This window comes from Pteropus alecto, unplaced genomic scaffold, assembly GCF_000325575.1.
Source record: "Pteropus alecto unplaced genomic scaffold, ASM32557v1 scaffold98, whole genome shotgun sequence".
Classification (NCBI taxonomy): Eukaryota; Metazoa; Chordata; class Mammalia; order Chiroptera; family Pteropodidae; genus Pteropus; species Pteropus alecto.
Genome location: NW_006443570.1, coordinates 14,859,147 through 14,883,387, shown reverse-complemented (window position 1 = coordinate 14,883,387; position 24,241 = coordinate 14,859,147). Strand labels below are relative to the sequence as shown.

At 36.4% G+C, this 24,241-nt stretch overlaps 2 protein-coding genes across 9 annotated transcripts in view; both read left to right on the top strand.

Annotated features, from left to right (window-relative positions):
- The first annotated feature begins 3,184 nt into the window (after positions 1–3,184).
- Positions 3,185–19,681, top strand: DDX52 (DExD-box helicase 52). Its single transcript, XM_006924930.3, has 15 exons — positions 3,185–3,334; positions 4,408–4,606; positions 5,445–5,572; positions 6,599–6,784; positions 8,378–8,521; positions 9,189–9,300; positions 10,144–10,216; positions 10,677–10,880; positions 12,014–12,104; positions 13,030–13,152; positions 13,281–13,431; positions 13,595–13,670; positions 14,845–14,916; positions 15,462–15,554; positions 17,807–19,681. The coding sequence occupies exons 1-15, from the start codon at positions 3,248–3,250 to the stop codon at positions 17,862–17,864; spliced, it is 1,797 nt and encodes a 598-aa protein (XP_006924992.1). The 5' UTR covers positions 3,185–3,247; the 3' UTR covers positions 17,865–19,681.
- A 1,320-nt stretch (positions 19,682–21,001) lies between these two features.
- The window catches only part of SYNRG (synergin gamma), a 69,566-nt gene continuing 66,326 nt past the window's right edge, over positions 21,002–24,241 (top strand). For 6 of the 8 annotated variants that reach the window (XM_015599327.2, XM_006924927.3, XM_015599324.2 and 3 more), the window contains exon 1: positions 21,058–21,143. In XM_015599327.2, the coding sequence (XP_015454813.1) occupies positions 21,058–21,143 (86 nt within the window). Of the gene's footprint in view, positions 21,144–24,241 lie in introns of all 8 variants that reach the window. The other 2 variants (XM_015599322.2, XM_015599321.2) reach the window with 1 other exon arrangement.

Here is a 24,241-nt window from a genome sequence, read left to right as displayed (position 1 = left end):
TTTATTATGTTGTCCTTATACAAATCCAGCCCTCCAACATTTCCCATCCCCCTGAATAGAACTATCCTCACTTAGTCACCTAAATTTGAGACCTGGGGGTTGTTTTAGGTTCCTCCATTTCCCGGTCTTTCCGCATTCAATCACTAAGGGAGTCTTATCAACTTTACCTCCATGTCCTTTAGATTTGTTCCCTTCTCCCTTTCCTTTTTGCTACTGCCTTCTTTCCTCACTAGACTACTTCTGCAATATTCTTCCAGTTTCCCTAACTCGAGACTTGCCTCCCTTCCACTTTCCTGTTAGAGTGATCTTTTAAAATTAAAAACAGTTTCTATCACTTGCTTAACATCCTTTAATGGTTCTTAGTGCCTACAAGATCAAGTCCAAACCCATTGGTATATCCATAAAGTGTATGGGAGCTCCATGTCCCAGCTCCATCTCTTGCTGCATTATTTGCTTTCAACTTTGTTGAACCACGAATAAATCCCCAAACACAACAGGCTTTTTTCATGCCTCCTTACATTTGTTGATACTGTTCCCTTTACTTAAAATAGTTTTACCTGTCTTGCTTTATTTTTCAATATCTTATTTTTAATGGTATGTAAGCTTGATAAACTACAAACTACAAACTTTTCCAAACTTGCCACAAAACCCAGCCCACCATAGAGCAACCACTCCCTTACCTCCTATAACTCGTACCACAGTGTCTATAGACTTTTCTTGCTGTTTTAAAAGAGCTCTCTGCCCTTATTAGACTTTAAGCTGCTTGAGAGAAAGGACTGTGCTTAATCTTCCTCTGCATCCTTAAGCCCTAGCCAAGCACACTGTATAAACAATAACAAAATTTGTTGAATGATAAGGAGTGGGAGAAAAAGAGTCTCAAAACCATACTTTTAGGGTATGGAGTGATTACTCTGTTCATAACAACAAGATATCCCAACTAGATCCCACTGTAGTGTTAGACAGACTTTGTGTTCTTACTTGCTACAGTTGAGAAATCATGTGTGTCTACCAGTCAGACAATACTGGATTTTGGAGACATTCCAGTTATACAAACCCATGATTCAATTCCTTGCCACTTTTATTGACGAGGTTTTAAATTGTTTTGTTTTGTTTTGTTCCAAAGAGGAAATGGTCCCTTAATGAGTCAGCTCAGCTGGACATTGTCAAGGTAAAAAATGATATAAGTACAACAGTTTCTATTTGACTTTATTCATTCATACAGCCAAAGTTTATTACGAAATACCAAGCAAAAGACACAGGTCTTTTCCTAAATTGACAAGATTGGTAGTTTCAAAGATTTGTCTGTTTTATTTCACTTCATTAATTCAATAAGATTTATTGACCTCTTACTATGAAACAGCCTCCATGCTGGGCAAATATAATATGAAGATAAATGGGATACAGGCCCAGCCCTCGAAAAGCTCAAAATCTAGTGTAGAATAGATGTGGAAAAATAATTACAATGCAATAAGAAAGGGGCTAAAATGGAGGTATTTACAAAGTGGCGTGAGAAATCAGAGAAAGAAAATGGACTATGTTAGGCAGGGGACATTGTGGGTAAGCTTCACAGAGGAGAGGATATATAAACTGTGTTTTGAAGACCGTAAGGATTTTGCCAGGGAGGACATTTCAAGAAGAAAGACAAATATGTACAAAGGTTCATAGTTAGAAGCAGCAACGCTGAAATAAGATGATAAAATTAAAGCTTAGAGAAGACAAGCAACTTACCTAAGATCACATAGCTGGTAAGTAAAAGGGGTGGAGGGAGTTGAACCCAAGCTGAAGGTATTTATGAGAGTGTGTCATACTTCTTGAGATGTTAAGAATCACTGCTCAGGGCTTGGCACACAAGTTCCAGTAGCTTGGACTACATTCAGTAGACAATGCGGAATCATGAAAGGTTTTTAAGCAGAGAAGCAACATGGTCCTCTTTGGACCTTAGAAAGGTAATTCTAACAGTGACTCTCAATCCTGACTGCAATTAGAATCACTTGAGAAGCTTTCAAAAATTACAGGCCAGGAAAGTACTCTAGAACAATTAAGTCAAAATTTCTGAGGGTGACATCCAGTTTTCTTTTGTTTTTTAAGTTCCTCAGGGGATTCTAATGTGTGGTTAGGGTCAAGAACTACTTACTGTTCTAGGAGAATGGACTGAAAAATGGAAAAGAACTAATACTTATTAAGCACCTACTATGCTTGAGATTTTGTTTCAAATGCTTTATACAGTAACTATAACCTACATATATTAGGATTAAATCGATAGAACCCTGACCCATTTCAACCATTTTGAGTTCTGTGTGGGGAACAATATTACTCCTAGCCTTAAAGGTAGATATTATAATCCTATAATTCTTATTTTACCAGTGAGGAAACTGAGGCACAGACCAGTGAAATACCAAGATTACTAAATTATTAAATGATACAACTGGATTTACATGTAAGTCTTTCTGACACTCAAAACCCATGCTCTTTCCATTACACACCAATGCCTATGAGCCTAGCTTAATCCTCAGAACAATCCTGAAACAGGTAGGTATCATGATCTTCATTTTACAAATATAAAATGTGATAAGCTAAATCTCTTGCAGTTTTAGAGTGGCTCTCAGTAAGTATTTGAAAACTTCCCAGCATGTCTAGATTAAAAGTCCAAATTCCTTACTATGACCTTGTTATAAGACTCTATGAGATCTAGTTTCTATCTGTTCCTCCAACCTTCTCTGTACTACACTTTCTCACTGCAACTTGGCTCCAGTCACCATGCCTATTTCCTCAGTGTTCTAAAACTTTTCCCTTCGTGAGACATGTGTTTCTTCTATCTGGAATGTTATTCTATCTGGGAAAGGCTCAAATATCACGTCATCAAAATGAACCTGAATAATCTACCTAAAAGCAGCTCCTCCTTTCTCTACCAATTACACTGCTTTGTTTCACAGCACTTTTCACTTTCAGAAATTATCTTGTTTTGTTAACAAAATCTTCTGTTCCCATTAAAAAGTTAAGTTTCCCTAAAAGTCTAGAACAGCTGCAGGCATAAGACAATCTTGATAAACAGTTTTTGGAAGGACAAATAAATAATGACGGACAATATAACACATAGTAACATATATAACAACAGGACAATAAAACGGACGAGCATCACACAACCGCCAGGCTCCGTCCCCTAGAGCCACTTCCGCCCACCTCCTAGACCTTCTGGGAGAAGTCCTCCGCGCAGGCGCTTGGGGACCGCGGAGCTTTCTGGGTAAAGATGGATGCGCACGATCTCTTTTGCCGGCTGGGCGCGGGAGCCAAATTCGACCTGAGACGCTTCTCCGCGGACGCAGCCCGATTCCAGGTACTGTGCGTAGGACAGAGTCCGGAATTACTGAGAAGGAGCAGGAGCCAGAGAACGAACTGACTGCTGGGGTACCCAACGCTTGGAGACACCGACACCGTGGCCTGGCTCTGGGGGCATTTTCCCTCCTTTGGCGTTCAGGTTACTCTCAGACCTACCCGGTCTTCTGCATTAATGCTTTCCCCATGCTTTTGTAAACTAAGTTGGGTCTGGCAGAGAGACGTTCCCCTGCGCCTTGTAGTTTATTCAAAGGATAATTGTAATCCTTTCAAAAGCACCTTTTTCTCTGAAACTGGTGGAAAGGAATTTCGGAAGCTGAAACAACTTGACATGGATAGAACAGATTCTTTAACGGTTGTTACCCAGGTTCCCAGGTTTGGCTTGGCATATAACTTTAGTGGGCATGGTTCTTTTGATTCCCGCAACCCTACGGCATGTTAAGTAACAGTGAGGAACAATTTAGAAATTGTGCGGTGGGATCTTACATAGGGAAGTAGTGAGTGATAATCGGGAGAAGTTAGCTTGGACCCAACTATAGAAAACCTTGACACTGTGACTAGGGGTGTGTGTGTGTGTGTGTGTATGTATGTATGAGTATGCGCGTGCGATACGGGTGTTTCATTAGCGGTATCATGTAGTTAAGAGTTTGAAATCTGGAGCCAGATTATTTGGATTCAGATCCTAGATCTGCCAGTTAACAGTTTTCAGACCTTGATCAAGTTAATTAACCTAATGCCTTGATTGTCTCGTTTGTAATATTGCTATTTACCTCATAGGGTTGTTGAAGAATGAAATAATATATGTAAACCTGTTTAGAAATCTGCCTGACAGCATATAAATGTTAGGCTGATAAGCATATACGTGTTAGGTGTTTATCATTATTACTGTTATAAAGTCCGAAAAGATACTGTCTTGGATTCCATTTGCCCAAACACTTGTCAGCACAACAAATATCTGGTGAAAGGGTAAAAATGATGGGGAGACATTGGACGCACGTTCTTATGCCAGTGCTGCTTGGATGAAAGCCATGCCAGTCAGTCCATAGATTTCATTTCAAATTTTTTGGGTTTTAGGTAGGAAAAAGGAAATATGACTTTGATTCTTCAGAGGTGCCGCAGGGACTAGACTTTTTTGGAAACAAGAAGTCTGTCCCAAGTGAGTGTGGAGGATCAAAAACTCATCAGGAGATTCAAGATGTAGAGAAGAAAGAAGAGAGCTTAACTGAAAAGAAGAGAGAGCAGAACAAGAAAAGGAGGAAGATGATGACTTCAGGTTAGTGTGTAATTTTTTTTTCTCAATTTTTTTCAGTTACAAAAGTAACTGTAAGCTTATGGTTACAAATCAGACAATCAACAGTCATTTGTCAGTTGATGGCATTCAGGTTGCTTCCAGGTATTTGCCATAACAAATATCACTACGATAAAGATTGTCGTACATATATACTTTTGTATAGGGCTAGTTCTGTAATTAGCATTCCAAAAGTGAAGTCACTGGGTGAAAGGTGTGCACACTTCTTTCTTTGAATAGATACTGCAAAATGACTTCCCACATCATGTTTATGCTCGGTACTGTTGGTCTTAAGTTTTTTGCCAATCTAATGAATGAAACTTTTATTTATTTTTTCTTGAGTATCTTTTCATGTGCTTTACTGGGTATTTATATTTCAACTTTTGTGAATTTGATCTTACTCTTTGGCTATTTTTCACAGGTTGTTTTTTTTTTTTTTCCTGTACCCTACCATAGGGATATTTATCTTTGTTCTACCTTTCATCATATTTTCTAGTTGGTTGTTGTTTAGATATGGAAAAGCTGGCTGCCTCATTGAAATCTCTTTTTGTTTAAGTAGTGTTTCAGTTACTCTCCGTGTTTTCAAGCATACAGTCTACATATTACATAGCTGAAATAACTAATAAAAGGAAAAGGATGAGCTTCAGAGTGCTGATTTTACCAACTTAGAACTTACCTCTCCTTTTCCAATTTTTATACGTCCTGTTTTATCTAGTTGCAGCAGCTAGTACATTTTCTTTTGTTTAATGTGCAGCTATGGCTTGTGGGCTACACCCAACAATGTTGCACTTAAAATCTTTTAATTTTTTATAATATGTTTTAGAAATTAATTCGGAAGAAAGTTCTACTATACAGTGGATATCATCTGTGGAAGCAAAGATTGAAGATAAAAAGGTTAAAAGAGAAAATAAAGTAACTTCAGGAAAGTTGGAGCATCTCAGAAAAGAAAAGGTTAGAAAAATGTCAGCCCCAAGTGCTTTTCTGGTCTAATGACTTGGGTTATTTTGTTGATAAAAGTGAATATGGTTTTGTTAAGCTGAAAGATTGATTACATTAGTTTAAATTTCTAATGAAAAAGCAAAGTGTGCTATGGCTGAAAATTTTTAAGTTTAAAATTTTGAGACTTGAATGAAAATATATAAATTATTCTTGCTTATTTATATGTATATAGACATTATTCTTATAGTATATACTATGTAATTCTTGACCTGTTAAAGTTTCAAGATTGATAATGAGGTTAGGATTAAATTTTTAAAATTTCTTATCCTCTTTTTATAAACATAAAATTGACCTCCTTGCTCCTCTCTGTTAAACTCACTGGTTTAGAAAGATTTCCTCTGACAGAGATTTGAGAGTTAGAATTCTTAAGCCTAGTTTATAACTTGGGACTAGGGGGAGTTGGAAACAAACAAATAAACCATTGTCATATCTGCTGCACATCTGCCGTGTTGATGATGGAAAGAATTTATTGTTCAGCTCACTTCAGTAACCCAGAATCCAGAATTTGACTGTTTCTGGATCAGAGAATGGGAAAACAAACCAAATCAACACCACTTGACTCTGCTTTTGGCACTCAGTTTTAATAAGTAGAGTTTAGGGTAAATCATCAAAAAGCAGTGACACTTGTATGCTAAGTGCCATACAAAGAAAATAGAAGGCTTCAATGTCTACCTTCTAGAAGTCTAAATGAGATTATAAGTTATTGCTGGGACATAGTGCATTAATATGAATAAGACATTATTCGTGGCATCGACGCATTAATATGAGGAAAGTGTGGATAGATAGGTTTCATTGTTATGTATGTCTTCTTTCTACGAAAAGGCATGAAATGTACCTAATATTTCTATCTTTGGGGGCTTGGAATTTAACAGAAAAATTCCATAGGCTACTAAAGCTTATCTAGAAACTACTGTTGCTTTACAATATCTGACAGTGCATTTGACCATATCCATGGTGTCATTTTATTTTACTTTTCAGATAAACTTCTTGCGGAATAAACACAAAATTCACGTCCAAGGAACTGATCTTCCTGACCCAATTGCTACATTTCAGCAACTTGAACAGGAATATAAAATCAATTCTCAACTACTTCAGAATATTCTAGATGCAGGCTTCCAAGTACCTACGCCAATCCAAATGCAAGCCATTCCAGTGATGCTGCATGTGAGTATGAAGATCTAGAATGCCTCTAACAGCCCTTCCTGTGTTTGCTCATTTTCTTGTCTTTGAAATCTTCCTTTCTACCTTGCCTTCCCCGTATTGAAATCCTTCCCTTACTTTTAAGGTCCATCTCAAATGCCTGTGCCTTCATAAAACTTGTGTTGATCACTACAGCTAGATGTGATCTTTTTTCTTTACCAGCACTCCCCTACCATTCAAGTCTCCGTGATATTTAGTGTTCTTTTTCTTGCAGCATCAATCTTATACTTTACACTATCGTATATTTGTAGTGATTATTTTTTCCATTTTACCAGAGTGTAAATGGAAAAGATCAATATAATTAGTGCAAATCTGAGGTTAGAGACTATATTGTTTGTTTATTCATGATTTTGTTTATAATCCCAGGAACTATTTCAGAAATATAGAATTCTTGTACTAACTTGACTTTTTTTCTCAATACTTTTTATTGTTGAAATATACTTTCTATATAATAAAATACTTAGATTTTCAGTGCACAGTTCAGTGAGTTTCAACAATATATACCCTATGTAACCATCTTCCCAATGAAGATGTATAACATCTCTATGACCCCAGAAAATTCTCTTGTGCCCTTTCCATTCTGTCCTCACCCCATTCCTGCCCGGAGGTAACCGCTGTTCTGATTTCTGTTGTCATGTTAGATTTGCCTCTTCCAAAATGTCATATGAGTGTAATCATTCATTATTTCTTCTTTTATTCCTGGTTTCTTTCACTCTGCCTACTATTTTTGAGATTCATCCATATTGCATATAGCAGTAGTTTGTTACCAAGTATTATTCTGTTGTAAGACTGTACTACAATTTGTATATCCACCTATTGATGTATGGGTTAACCTAGATGTTTGGAAATTAACTCTTTCTGAGGTTTCATTTTGTAGCGATGAGAACTGACTTTTTCCCCCACATAACCAAGGTGGCCTTCAGTTCTGGTAGCCATAGGCTACGAAGTACCATTTCATTCATACTAGTCCTTTTCATTTTTTTTTGGAAACTGAAATGAGAATACATTTGAATGATGATGTTAACTCATAATAAATTTGCTTTTAATTTTCACTTAAGATTATTTCTGTCATGACTTTAGCTTAAAGCTTTAACAAATCACATTGACTTTCTGAAGATTGTTTCCCATAGATTGTCACTCAGATTATTGCCAGTTTTTATTTCTTACTTTCAGCCATTCTGTTAATAACTAAAACCTTCCCTAGGGATTGAGCAGGACAAAAAGTTGGTTTTGTAATTTTGCTTTGATAAGAAGTTTAGTGGGAAAGAAAATTGAAATAATGGAAATAATTGAGGCTGTGAATTATCCAAATCTTACTTATCCACATTCTTTACCCAGTTCAGATGGACTTCAGTGACAGTGCTCAGAAACTCCATTGGGGTGTTGGTGGCAGGGGTGGAAAGCGGATATGGGAGAAATTAGAAGAGCAATGGGGACATAATGATTGGATTTGTTAGATGTAATTTTATTTGTTATTTTTATGGCTGGTAGCATTATTTGACCAGGCTCCGAAAAATTTATGTACTTTTTCTTGTACTTAATGTACTCTGTTTATAGGGTCGAGAACTTCTGGCTTCTGCTCCTACTGGATCTGGAAAGACTTTGGCTTTTAGCATTCCCATTTTAATACACTTGAAACAACCCACAAATAAAGGCTTCAGAGCCCTGATTATATCACCAACACGAGAACTTGCCAGCCAGGTATGACTTGTGGTTCCTGAAGAGGATGCGTTTGGTGTTTGTTTCAGTCATCTTTTTATTTGAGGGTAATAAAAAGGTCTCAGAAGAGTAAGGCCTGTGTCTTTTGTCATGGTCAAGTATTCTATACAGAGCACACTTCAATGTACATTACTGCATATAGGCAAATATTTTATAATTTTCTAAAACATTTTAACATTTATACTTCTTTGGTGAATATTTTAGGATCATTGAAGTTAAAAGGCTATGGTAATATATAGTTTTTCTAAAATTTATTTTCTCACCTAGAAAAATGAAACTTCATCTCAGTTTTTGAGAAAGTAAAACTACACAATGATCTGCTGCACTCTCCCTCCCAATGTGCTTAATATAAAATACGTGCCAAGTATGAAATAGTTTTACAATAGTTCTTTATTCTAAAAACAATATGTAACAGATTGTAAGAGTTTGGATTTTATCTCTTAAAACTAGTTTACTAGACCTGAAGAAACTACCGAATCTTATTAGGCATTGAAGTTGCAAAATGCTGAAATGCAAGTCAATCTACAGATTATTACAGGTTTAATTTCAAATATTCATGAATTTGTAAAGGATTTATTTTATTAATAATGTAAAAGACTATATAATCTAAGTATTTTAGTAGCTATGTTTTTATCATTTTCTGTTTTAGATTCACCGAGAGTTAGTAAAAATATCTGAGGGAACAGGATTCAGGATACACATGATCCACAAAGCAGCAGTTGCAGCCAAGAAATTTGGACCAAAATCATCTAAGAAGTTTGGTAAGAGATTCATGCTTGCAATGTTAGAACATGAAGGGGATTTGGAAATTACAGATATGCTAATTGCCATCTAAGAATTCTTAGTGTAGTCATTGCATATAATTTGACTCTTAAGCGAAAAGAGATAGCCCCACTCTCACCCAGTAGTTATTATAAATATATACCAGTGGTTCTCAACCAAAAGCAGTTTTGCCTCCCCCCACTTCCACCCCCCTCCACCCCAGGGACATTTGGCAATATCTAGAGACATTTTAAGTTGTCAAAAATGGGGAGGGGTGATACTAATCTGTAGCGGGGATGCTGTTAAACATCCTACAATGTACAAGACAGCCTCCTACAACGAAGAGTTGTCTGGACTAAAAACGTGAATAGTGCTGAGGTTGAGAAACCCTCCTTTACTTTACACTATTGATTTTTAACCTGCTGTGGAAATACTCTGCAGACAAGAATAGCTTACATCCTACCCTTACATCAGCCAGAGAATCTGCTTTTACCTGTCTTATCTTGAGCTTATGAATAAAATTTCATTTAAAAAAGGATTTTTCTGGAAGAAAAAAAGTTTGAAAATTATATTGTTGATTTATAGTGTCCTTGCCTCTTAGAAGCTGAACAGATCAAATGTAATAATAGAATAGGGATATACTAATTTGTGCTATGATGGATAAAAGAAAAATACGTGTTTTAGCTTACTGACAAGAACTTTTATGTAGTTTGTGTGTAGTGAGTGTAACCACTCCCTCCTCTCTCCACTTCAGGTTATTTACAAATTTAGGAGGCTTAATTCTCTAGTTCAAGAAGGATGAATCTTGTGTTTGCAATTTATACCATTTGTTTTCCCTATAGATATTCTTGTGACCACTCCAAATCGACTAATCTATTTATTAAAGCAAGATCCTCCAGGAATAGACTTAACAAGGTACAGATAATATTTTAATGTCTTCCATGAGTGTTTTTCATTTAGACGATTATGTTTTGTTGTCAAGTGCTTATATTACTGCCCTTTAGAGCTTGCTATCTGCCGGCTCTCAGTTAAGTGTTGGTGTTGAGAATAATGGTTTTCATTAAACTCACAGAAAAATAACTCTCTGGTTTAGAAGTTACAGATTCTGCTGAGCAGTTAGTACAGAATTCCTTTAGACTTCTTTAATGTCTTTCAGCAATAGTGACGTTTATAAAATTTATGAGCTCTGTTGTTGCTAATGAAACCTCATGTCTTTGGGGCTAATGGAATAGGTACACTAATTTATGTTTATCTTTTTACCTTTTTCTTGAACCTTTTTGTGGTATGGTTTGACTTCTTCATGTGTCCTCATAGTTCAGTAAAGTGTCTTGGATCTTCCTGTTCAATACCTACAAGTTGTTTTGTTATTTCTTAGTGTTGAATGGCTGGTAGTAGATGAATCAGATAAACTGTTTGAAGATGGCAAAACTGGGTTCAGAGACCAGCTGGCTTCCATTTTCCTGGCCTGCACATCCCACAAGGTCAGAAGAGCTATGTTCAGTGCAACTTTTGCATATGATGTTGAGCAGTGGTGCAAACTCAACCTGGACAATGTTATTACTGTATCCATTGGAGCAAGGTAATTGCTTTTCCTCATTATCTCACTGATTATTTTCTTAAATACAAGTCATTTTATTTTTAGACTCAAGGAGATAGGTTTTTTGGCCTAAGAATAATGGAGAGAATTTTACTGTAAGAAACGGAAAGAAAGTATTCTTTAAAGTTAAGATTGATTAAGAATTTCCTGTATTAGAATATCCCAAGGGGAGATTTTCATATTGTCATATTAGTATTCCCATCATCATGCTTATAGTTGATTTTTCCCATCCACAAAGTATGGCATGAGTTCTGTGGCCACCTAGAGGATTTAGTTTCTTTGATGTCTGAACTACACAGAGGAGGAAACTGATGTTATTGAGCAGCTTGATTTATATAATTCCTATTAAAAATATTTTGGGGAGCATTTTATGCTAAAAGAATGCTCAATTGTAGAAAAAGTTTTGGAAATGATGATATTGCCACTTGGTAGAATATTGTACAACCCATGAAATGATAAGTATGAAAACTAGCTATAGGAAAAAGTGCTGTGATACTATGTTAAGTTAAAAAGAAGCCAAATGGAAGAGTGAAGAATACCCTGTCTACTTTAAATTTAACTCCTGTGTATAAAAAGAAAATAGAACAAATTCATGATAAATATAAAGACAGACAACAGAAAGGAAAAAATATGACGTAGTATAATGTATCACAGCAGCTTATAGAGTGTTAATAAAGCCTTAAGATATCTTACCCCCAACTGTCTGTCTCTAGATAAACCCTTGCTAATCATTAATAAAAAAAATTTAGCCATATGAATAACCTTAAAAATGTTCTCATTATTTTATCCAATTTTACTTTGAGAAATATTTTGTAAGTAAATAATTAAACGTGAAAATTTATGACTAGAACACAACAAAATGTCAAAATTTATCCTAAAATGATAGAATTGTGAGAAATTTATTGTTTGTATTTTTCAAATTTCCTTGAGATAACATTTTTGTAAGTGGAATAAAACATTTTAAAATAACCATCTTCAAGTTAAAATATAATTAAGTACTTATATATTGACAGTGAAAATGTTCATTCTGTTGCATGTAAATTATTTCATGTATTTAGGTTTTGTGGGGGTTAAGAATTGGCTGTTAAAAACTGTAAGGTATGTTTTCTTCTCAGGAATTCTGCAGTAGAGACTGTAGAACAAGAGCTTCTCTTTGTTGGGTCCGAGACTGGAAAACTTCTAGCCATGAGAGAACTTATTAAAAAGGTATATTTGGAATACATTCTTGAATTTTGAGAAAGTTCACCAAGCCTGATATTACTGGTAGGAGGCTGAGCACAATTCCTGCATCATATTTAGTAATCCAATGGTAAATTGTTAAGACGCACATTGGGCCAACTCTCGTCCCAAGGGGGAGAGGCTCACCTATTAGAATACAGTAAGTTTTCTTTTCTCAGCTCAGATTAGTCTAGGGAAAGCCCTACCTGATGCTGTAAAGCCTCCTTTTTCCACATCTGTATATGCATCTGCCCCCTGTATCTACCCCCACCCCTTTACTGGTTTCTTACAGAACTGGGGCAATGTAGAATGAGCAGGACACTGACTAGGGTTTTCTCTTTGTAGCCCTTTAGTAAATATTGAGTAGAAGCCGTAGTTAAAAGGTTAAGTACTAAATGGTCAGGGTTGTGGGTAAGAAAAGAAATGTAAATCCTAAGCACTGCCCCTGGAATTTAGTCTTTTTTAGAGGCTAAAATATATTCGTGTAAAATAAACATACTGTGTAGTTTATGATAAAGGTCCATAAAAGGCAATAGAGTGTTTTTCTTAAACATTCATGTAGTTATAATGGTGCCATTAAGGTCATCACATTTTAAGCAGAATCAAAACAGTTCTGAGGCATGGAAGCCAAGAGATTATTGTTTCAAGGAGTAGGTGTCCATCGCTAAAGAAAGGGAAAGGAGGTTAATTAGACACAATTATTGGAATTAGCAAGATGGAGAGTACAGTTCAAGTTGCATAGAAAGAACTTATAGGGAATGGATGATGAAGAAGACAGATTTAGAACACTGGTCCAAGGAATTTGGCAATGAAAGTACACTAAATGAATTGCGTTCTTTTATGAACTAAAATCATGAAATTCTGCGATTATATTTTTGATTATGGGTTATGTGTGCTTATTTTTGTCTTTTAGGGTTTCACTCCACCTGTTCTTGTTTTTGTTCAGTCCATTGAAAGGGCTAAGGAACTTTTTCATGAGCTCATATATGAAGGTATTAACGTGGATGTTATTCATGCAGACAGAACACAGCAACAGGTAAAGTCAAATGTATACTTTCGAAATGATAAAACTAAATTTTAAAATATTGGTATTAAACTTAAAAAGTACTTATTTTGCATTCCTAAAGTTGTACTAAAACATTTAATATATGTTCTATTAACCAGAGAGATAACACAGTCCACAGTTTCAGAGCAGGAAAAATCTGGGTCCTTATTTGTACAGCCTTGCTAGCCAGAGGAATTGATTTTAAAGGTGTGAACTTGGTAATCAACTATGACTTTCCAACCAGCTCAGTGGAATATATCCACAGGATAGGTGAGTTGTCCCCTGCCTCACGACTCATCCATCTTAGCACCTCTACTCTTCTCTACAAACATGCTCATTTTTTAGTGCTGTGAAAATCCAGCAACTTTTATATGAATCTTGAAGATGCCTTCCCTTGCCCCAAAGTGTTTTTTTGTGGTCTGATTTCTCTTAGGTCGCACTGGAAGAGCAGGCCATAAAGGAAAAGCTGTTACATTTTTCACTGAAGATGATAAACCATTATTAAGAAGGTAAATTAGGAAAAATCATTTAGTATTAAATTGACAAAATTGATTCATTATTCTTATACATGTATACATTTAGGCTATGTCCCAAATTCTGTTATGTTATTAGTCAACCAAATTTTAGCCATGTGAAAAAGAAGAAATGATCAAAAAGACTTGTTTTTGCCTTTTCATTATTAGAATTTGGGAATATTCATTAAGTTTCAGACTTACAGAATTTTCCCAGTAGCCACAGTTGATGTTACTCACAATGTAACATTAAGGTTTTTGGATGAGTGAATAGTTTAAAGTTAACTCCTGAGTCTCTTCAGTCCAGTCAAAATTATATCTTACCATGGTACATCATTCCCATTACTCTTAGGGGCAGATGGAGTTTAGTACCAGGAAAAACTATTTTAGTGACAGACTCCAGTATTATTCAATCGTAGCCCCTTGAAGCCTGGATAACATATGATAGATATACTTTTAGAATCATGGGTCTTAATTTAGTTCATCGTCATAGATTTTAATAAAAAAGTGTCCTACACGTTGGCTGCCTACAGAAAATTTAGGCTGATAATTGATAACACGTCACATTTCTATAATCAAAATTGAGTTATGGCCAAAAGCACTTGTCCTTTGTTCCGTTTATCAGTTTTGGCAGAGATTTTGATTTGTGCCTTCTGAGCCTTGGCTCTGTCAGCCTTGGTTTTACTTTTAGCACTTTCACGTGTATATGTGTAGGGATGTATTTTCAAAAGTTTAGATTCACCTAAAGTCTCCCCAGCAACTCCAAGCATTTGAAACTGATGACTCTCATATTAGTGTAACTATGTACTTCAGTTTTGCATCTGGGAAATGGAGATAATGAGTATTTGGAGTATTTACTGCAAAGGTTTGTTGTGAGGATTGAATAAGTTATTATACATGAAAAGCTTAAAACAATGCCAAGCCTGTAGTAAGCACTATCATTTAATAAATTTATGCTTGACTCTGGCTCATCAGTTCATTTATTTTAGTCCAGCAGATCAGTAATCCAATGTGATTGCATCTGGTGATAATTGATAATATATCAAAACACTTTATTGGATTACTTTTTCGTTTGTGTAGTTTTAGTTCCTCTTGTATTGTGCAGTGGGTTTAAGTTCATAAACATCAGTTTGATAAGATACAAATTTATGTCTATGGGTACGTTTTTCAGCGTTGCCAATGTTATACAGCAGGCCGGATGTCCTGTACCAGAATACATAAAAGGTTTCCAAAAACTACTAAGGTACAGTCTTGAATTTACCTGGAGATTCTATCTTTATCTCTTTCCATATACTTGCTTTTATGCTCTTATACTTTATAGTTCTAATAAATACTGTTAGAACATTTTAAGCTACAGATTTTCCTTTTAAATATTTGTGAATACTTTGTTCTTTCCTTGAAATTTTAAGTATTCACATTTTTTAAAAATTATTTAATGTGAATGAAATATGTTTAGATTTTATTTTAGTTTATAAAACTGGTAAAAATCAGTTAATTGGCCAAAATTCTAATGCTTGTTGGCACAGGATATGAGGTTGATACAAGACATATTTCACTCATAATCACTGCTTTTTTCATTTAAAAAATTGATTAAATTTATCATCCCTTTGGATTACCTTTCTAAATGCTATTAGTAACGTAGGATATTAAAATGGATATGCTGTCACTGTTAACTGATATGTGGATAAAAAATTTTATGATCGAGAATCAAAACTTGTTTTAGTTTTAGCTCTTTTAAATTAATTACACTAAATTTAATTCTTTCCTTTTTTACTTTGTAACTTTCAGCAAACAAAAGAAAAAGATGATTAAGAAGCCATTGAAAAGGGAAAGCATTAGTACAACTCCAAAATATTTCTTAGAAAAAGCTAAGGATAAACGGTAAGTGCATGTGAGAAAAGTAACTGACTCCATCAGTTTTAGGAGGCATTATTTTTCCTTACGGTAAGTTTTTGGAAGTAGAATTGATAGGCCTACGGTTCGTTACAGAATGTAGTTAAAGTAATATATCTTAGGGTGGCTGTGATTTGGGAACTTGGATGATTCATTTTGGAATTTTTCTGTATCTGTATATCAATGATCTGTTTTTTTTCCATCTCTGAAAATATGATTTTAATTCACTATGAATTAGAATTGCACTGCCCACCTTCTCCACACAGCCTACATGAGGACATAACTACTGAGGCCAATAGTTAGGACTCACATTGATGGAGCCTTACTTGAATCTCCATATTCTGGGCAGGATTTTGGTATATTTTTAGACTTATGCTGAAGCACATTGTAACACCTCTAAAAAGTATGACTTGGTTAAATTTGTAGTAGTTTAGCTGAGTTTTATGAGGATTTTAAAATACAGATTTTTTAGGATATATACAAGACTAATTTTGCCTAGTACTGCTAGGAAGCTACATATTTTGATAAGAGCAGGCTTACGTATTCTGAACAGTACAACTCTTCCCACTATTTATGGAAAATAACACTCTTCAAAATCCACTTAGCCAGTTAATATATATGAAATATAGGCATTTACTGAGTACCCATTGCCCTGCCACATACTTGATGGTAGTTTGTTATACAAATGACTATAGCGTGAGACCCATTTCCTGAGTTAAGGAAAGGATATTAGTATACAAGACAAAAATTAGGGAATAATTTTTAAATAAAATAGTTTAGAGAAAGGAAAAGTCATTATGGCTTGGTATAGTCACAGAAAGTTTCAAGGAGGTAGAACACCTAACATTGTGTATTGACTGTGGGAAATAATGTTCAGCTCAAGTATATAGAGAGTACAGAGTGTCTCAAAGTTTTAATTAGTTTTAAACTTTAATAACTTGGGAAGAATAAGTGCTACAAACTTACAAAAAATGTCATTCGAAAGAGTAATCTTTTGAATTTCATTTGTATTTAGTTTGTGAGTTCTTAATACATTTTTTATTTTAATTTTTTGTGGCAAGTTTCTGGGTAACACTTAGACCACGGGATTGGTAGAGAAGGGCACTCTGCTTGGCCACCTGATCTGTCTCGTTAGACTCTTTCTGTTGGTGGGCCACATCAGAACTGCTGTACATGCATTAGAACCTCGTTCTTTGGGTAACATTAAAGCTAGCATTGCAAATGCAATCCTTTCAGGCCCTGAGCAACAGCTAATGGAAGTTTTTACAAAGGTTGAAACTCAGAGCATAAGATGGTAGCTATGTTGAATTTTAATAAGAAACATTAGTTTTTTAGATAATTACATTTTAAATGTTGATTTTTGTCAGTTTGTAGCATTTATACTTGTGAGGTTATTAAAACTTAAAGCTGCACTGAGACTTTGAGGACACGTGTTATATATTTTCTCTCTAGACTCCTATGTAAAATGCTCTCCATTTTCTTCACATTTAAAGGCCATACTTCTTAACATAGCGTACAAACGAGAGCTAATCTGATTGTGGTTTACCTTTCCAATATAGATGTTCATTTAATGATTCGATCCACACCTGTAGCCTCATGCCTCTATGTTGATAACTCTCACATTTATATCTTCAGGTCCAGCTTCCCAAATGAGCTATAAATCTGAAAATAATACTAACTCTGCCATTCAAGGTTGTTTGAGGATTAAACGAGTAATAACATTGAGAACTTGGCATTACTATACTATGATATGTAAACATCGATTATTAACTTTTCTTTTCCTGTGTTGACACGTAGTTGATGGCAGTCACCATTTACTGAACTCTAAAAAATCAGACCATTGGGGTTCATGTCTCATATTTATTACCAGTGTGTGATCAGCAAGTTGCCCATCACCCTGCTTCATTTTCCTTATCTGTAAAATGCATTTAATAATACAATCTTCTTCATAAATTAGGCAGATTATCCAAGGTGATACATATAAAGCACCTATAATAGTATTAGCCATTAATCAGCATGAACTCTATTAGGTCAGTGTCAGAATATTGTAGTGTAGTGTAGTTTATTGTGATCTTTCTGTGTCCCTTAGATATTTGTGGTTTTTCTAAAGGGCAGAGACCTAATGCCTCATATATTTGATTATACAGTAGATTTCAATAAGTGTTTATTAAACTAGTAGACTTGGAAAGTACGTATTTCTAGAATTTCTGATTTAACTTTCCTTACTTTCCTTGTCACAGGAAAAAGCTCACTGCTCAGAACAGCCAGAAGAAAGTAGCTCTTGAAGACAAAAGTTAAAAATAGAGTTTTTAAAAGACTGTATCAGAAATGTAATTTTATCATCCCAGCATGAATGTTGTTTTCACGGAACATTTCATCTTAAAATCACCTGTATCAAACACTTGAAATCAACTACAAGAATATGGGACTGGTAAAAAATTATAAACTTTCTGTGCATTATGTCAAATTTCAATTGTAGGTGGCTGTGACTTTTAAATGATAACACAATGAAAAGAACATTCATTGACATTTCTGTGGTTTGAAACTAGAAAGATACTTCTTATAGAAGAACAAAGCTTATACTAAAAATAACAACACCCAAAATATGGTGAATTCTTAAGGATTTTTCCTTTCAAGTGTGAAGGAATGTGTGATGTATGCTATGGAGAAACATCTGGAACCAAATTTCAGAGTAAGCCTTGAAATTGAATGCCACTTCCTCCACCCTGCGCCTTTTTTTTTTTTTTTTTTTTTTGAATGGACAAGAAGCCGCACAGGCTATCTACCAAGAAGAAACCTACTGCTCTTATTTAACTTAATTTCTTGTTGGCCTTTTGTGGTATGAGCCACAAAAAAGAGATGCCTCATCTGTGGCTGGTTATTTAAGTACTCTAGGTTTTTAAATTCTTTGGTCTATTAAATACTCTTATATCTCATCAGCAAGGTAGCTCATGCCTTCCCTGTCATAATGTTGTAACTACAAGATGTGGTCAGCCTTTTCCTTTCATTTTCCATTTCACTGTGCTCTTTCTTGTCTCTTTCCATTCAAGATGACTTTGTGTGAAAACTGATAAACGTTTTATCCTGATAAGGAAGAATGTTCCCGTTACTTGATATACCTCTGGCTCCTTTTTCTTATAGTTTATCTTTCCTGAGGCTTTATGGCCCTTTATCCATTTAGTAAGCAGGTCTCTGCCAAAGGTAAAGGATCATGATGGAGACTATTCGCTATTAGCAGATTTTTCTCAGTTGATAGTTTTATACAGTGGAATAAAAAATAACTATAATGTAAGGTACTTAGATTGACACCTGACATGAACATTAATTTTTATTATCAACAGTACTACAGTCCTATAAGATAATGTTTTCTCAGCAGCATTTGAATTAAACATTTCCTTTATTCTCAGCCTTTTACTCTAAAGTCAGGACAGGTAGATGCCCAACTTGAATATTGTAGATAGAACAAAAATTGTTCCATCTTCAGAATTTACAAAAATAGAGACCACTTGCTACAAGGTGCAAAAAATACAAGCATGTGGGTTTTTTAGTTTTTACAAGCAGATCCCTGACTCAAGATATATTCTGAAGGTAGGGGTATTGCTGCCACTCATTTGCCAGCATATGACTTTGAATAAGTTCTTTAATTTCTCAGAGCTTGTTTTTTTTTTTTCATTTATGAAGTTGGGGGTAATGCCAATTATGTCTCAAGATTAGAAGTACTTAGCACTATTCCTAACATGTAAATTCACAACAGATAGTCCTTAAACATAATATTTGGTTAGGAATACAAGGCTTGATAACACAGTCCCTACCCTTACTGTGTAGTGGTGGGGATAAAGGAACAAATAGTGTGGCAAATGCTGTGTTAGACATAAGGCTATGATGCTGAAGCATCACAGGAGGGCATCTAATCCATACTGGTAATGTCGTGAAAGGCTGACATCCTGAGCTGAGTCCTGCAGATGTAAGAATCAGTAGGCAAAAGAGAACAAACTCTCCCAGACAAACAGATCTATGATCCTTAATAAACTCCCTACATTTGACTTCCTCCTTTTTCGTATTTTCTCCTGTGTGACCACCCATCTGTAAATAAAAGTGGCTACATAAACCTGTAATCAACTTGGATTGTTAATGGACTAATAACTGTGTTTTACACCTTTATATCAGTTGGAACAATCTACATAAACATCAGTTTCACCTAAAGAAGGGAAGGAATGAAATTAGTAGACAATTATGAAAAACACGCATGATAATTGAATAGCTGGTTCTACTGACATGAGTAAGGACTTTGAAGTCAAACACCTGGTTTTGAATCTTGGTCCTGCTGCTTTGCAGCTGTATGAATGTAGGCAAATTACAGTTTCTTTTAACCTTGATTTTCTCATCTGTAAAATACCAACACTATTAAGGGGACGGATTTGAAAAAATACAGTAAAGTTCCTGACCAGTGCTTTGTGTCCAATAAATGATAAAATAGCTGATTAAAACTTGTGAAAACTCTGAAGCAAGAGTGAAAAATAAAGCTAATTATAAACCATTATTTGCTAGTAAGCAAACTGCTTGAGGACTTAAAAAAAATTTACATTCAACTTTTTTATTTTACTAACAGTAGTTTGATTTGGAAAAGAATCCCAGTAAAAATGTATAGATGGGTTCGTGGTAATTACAGACTGCTTTCCAAACACCAGTTTTGCCTCTGCTGGCAAGTACCTCCTTTTATTGAGCTTGGTTTTACTACGCTTTACAGATATTGCATTTTTTACGAATTGGAAGCAAGACCATCCACTAGCAATAAGATTAGGACTTGCTTTATTGAGTGGTCTGGAACTGCACCCGCACTATCTGAAGTATGCCTACATAGGAAAAAAACGGATTACTGGATGGCAGGAGCAAATGCAAGAGTTGTGCACAGTGGAGGTTTTCTATGCGGATGAAGTTGTTAATCTACTAAAATAAATTTTAAATACCTTCAGCTTTGCGGGTGGATACCAAAAGAAAGCTGTTGAGCTCCGGGGAAAAAGTGCTGATCATTAATCGGTGCCGTGAAGCTATCAAAGGGGCATTCAGGAGCCATCTACTCTTTTGTGTAAAAGGTAACAATAAAAGAACTCAATCTATTCTTTCCGCTAACAGAGATGATGGTTTTTCAAGTGGAGGGACGACGACGCCTTGCAGCAAGGCCGCCGGCTGGGCCCAAGGACCTTCCCAGAAGATTAATCCGTTTCCCCGCAGCGGAGCCCAGAGACCGCCCCAACCTGCTCCAGAACTAGAATTGCACGCAGGACCTCGGCGGCGGCAGGGTAACGTGACGGGAGCGCCCCGGGATGCGGGGGTCACGTGGGCGTACGGCCCCGCCCTGCTCCCCAGTCGGCCCGGAGGTGGGGTCTGGCGTTTGCCCCGGAAGAGGCTTCTTCAGCTGACAGAGCTTGGGCGGCGGCGGCGGCAGTGGCAGCAGCAGCGGCAGCAGCAGCGGCATCACGCCCGGAGCAAAATGGCGCTGCGACCGGGAACCGGAGCTGGTGGCGGCGGCGGCGGCGGGGCCGCGGGAGCTGGTGCGGGGGCCGCGGGCGGAGGCAGGTGGGTGTGAGGAGCTGGGCAGGGACTCGGCAGCGGCGAGGGGTGCTTGGAGATTACGGAGGTTTTCACCCGTTCCGACCACTTTTGCTTTGGAACTGGGCTACAAGAGAAGGGTCGTCCAGGCACGTAGGCCGAAAGGGGCGGATGGAGCCCGGGCGCCTGACTCCTGTCTTCCAGGCTCAGGGACACTGGGGCCGAGTGGGGAGCGAGCACGCGCCCCAGTGCAGGAAGGAAAGGACGCGAAGGCGAGGGTCCGCTCGGCAGGGCTGGCACCGGCGGGGCTGGATAAAGGAGGAACCCCGACTCCTCGCTTCTCTCCCTGGCTGGCTCTGAAACGACCAGAGACTTCCCTTTCCCAGGACTTGTCCAGGGACACTGTAGGGAAGGTTCTAAAAAATCTAGTCACAAAGCTGAACAACTGTTTCCAAGATGCGTGTGTGGGTACTGTTTGTCTTTTCCCCTTTCAGTGTCCTGTCCTTTTTATTTATTTCCTTAAGATACGAGAAACAGCAAGAAAATCTGAATATATTTGAATTAGTAAATGGAGCTCTTGTAGATGTAACTCTTAAGACTTGTTTCCTTATTAAAAAACAATTCATTGTTAAAGAGCAGTTACACAGCTATTAGAACAAAGCTTCCAGACTTTCACTTAACCCTTAAACAAATCTGTCCTCTGTCATATTTCAGCTAATAATTACCTGTGGTTCTCCTACCCAGAACGATAGGGACGTGAACATTTACTGTTTGACAAGTTCATAATTTAAGGACAATTTTATTCCCCACTTCTATAATGACCTAGTCTGATTCTGTTTTGTTAGCCAACACATACTGCGTACACATTTAGAGATAAAATTAGCTTTTTTTTCCTTCAGTATCCTAAATTATCTTTGGAAAACAAAGTGGTAGTTTTTTGATATGCAATGTTTTAATTTGCAGTCATGAACACTACAAAACTGGAGAGTCTTTAAAGTTATCACCTCTTGCAGGTGCTTATATATATGCTGGGAAAAAAGAGACAGTCACTGTTCAGTAAACCACCTGTGTGCAGCCCCATTTTTCATTTCCTCTGCATATCTTTCACTTAGATTTAAAACTTTCTTTTGTTTTATAATTTACACTGTTTCATTAAAGTTTTTCATGAATACTCTAAGTCAGTTTCTGGCTGAAGACAAATGTGTAATTTCTATATGTGATGACAATTTCTAAAACGTTTCTGAGTGGTATTAATATGATCAAGTATATGATTAATCATGGCACCAAGTCCTGGGAAAATGTAAACTTAAAAGAATTTGGCATTCTAAGGCCAGGTTTTATTTATTTTTATGTTTTTGAGAGGGGTGAACCTCAGGTGCAGAAAGTTGAGGGGATCATTCCCCTTAATTTATAGTTTTTTTTTTAATATCATCAGTCTATGAACACAAGATTTTTTAAAAATATGGTCTGAATTGTAATAGAAATGAGAATGATTGATTTAAATTTTTTTCCTCTGTAAAATTTGGTTATAGTAACATTTGCATTTCTAAAACTGTAGGATAGGTTGTGCTTCCATAGTGTAGTGGTTAACACATCTGCTTTACATGCAGAAGGTTCTGGGTTTGTGCCCCAGTGGAAGCACAGTCCATGGTCTACAGCCATGCCACCCTGAACAAGCCCGATGTCTGATCTCGAAAGCTAAGCAGGGTCGGGCCTGGTTAGTACTTGGATGGAAGAACTCCTAGGAAGACCAGGTGCTTAGGTATAAATAATAATAAAATAAATAAATAAAAATAAAACTAGGATATATGGGAGAGAAAAATGGTTACAATGATCCTAACCTTGAATAGCATATGGTAAGTGTAACATATATTGGAAACTTTCTGAGCCTGAACATCTGTATGCCAAATAAAGAATATTATGGTTTTCAGAGAGCAGCAGTGAGGGCTGAGGTTTTTTTTATGAGGAAGTTAACATTATGCTAGCCTAAGTATATTTTATGGAAAAACTAAAAGAACCAGGTAACCTCTCAGCTTTCAGTAGAGAAAAGTCATGAACTATAATTTACCATATTTCTTAGGTACTTGTCTATGTTCTAAGAGACTAAGCAAAAAGCAATGATGTTTTCTAACTTTATTAATATTACCCTACTTTTGATTGTTATTCTACTTTAGAATGGGCTACTTTAGAATAAATAGTAGAGTTGTATAAATGGCAAAATTTACCCAAGAGATGAGAAGTATTTTTGTTTTTAAGTCAAGTACTGCAGAAAGACAAGTTGAAAGATCTTGACTAGTCTGTAGCCTTCTAGGATGTTATAATTTATGAGCTTGTCTATTTTTTTCCTGCTCTTTTAATAAGCTCCTTAAGGGCTTCCTCATCTTTTCATCTTCCACTGTTTCTAGCACATAAAAAACATTTCCTGAACGTTTGGAGGTTCAAGCTACATTGAAGGCAAAGCAGCAGCAGCATTTCAGCTGGGCCTCATTTGGAGGAAGAGGAAAGGGTCAAGAGATGTCATAAAGGTGGGAAGGCCTAGTGAACATTAGGGAACAGTAGGTAGGCCTGATGTGGCCCTGTGGTAGAGGAGTGGGGGAGAAGAATATTGTGAGATAAAGCTGAAAAAAAAAAAGTTGTGCTAAAACTGGAGCGGTCCTTGAGTATAAACTAAGGAAAATCAGTTTACAGTGGAGTCATTGCATATATTTAATCTCAGGAATGGTTATCAGATGTTTATCACCTGTGCCGTATGAGCTGCTGGAGGTGGGGAGATCCACTAGGAAGTCTCATAGGAGTACAGACTTGAGAAGTCAAGGCTGATCTAGATTAGCAGCAAAGGTAACTGAAAAGGAAGAATGAAGTAAGCATGTGACAAGCAGAGCCCGCAGTTCTGCTTTCACATTAGCACACCAGTAAAAATATTGATTTTACCTTTGAAATCAAATTGCCTGTTTTTTTGCCAAAATTTTGCTGTCTTATCAATATCTTAGCTACTTGTCTAGTCTTTAAGCATATCGATGTTAGTCATCCAAACCTTTCAGAGAGTCATATGAATGGTACATAGGTCACTAAGTAGTTCAGGTTGCTAAATAATTACTGGGGTAAGTCATGTTTGTCAGTAATGT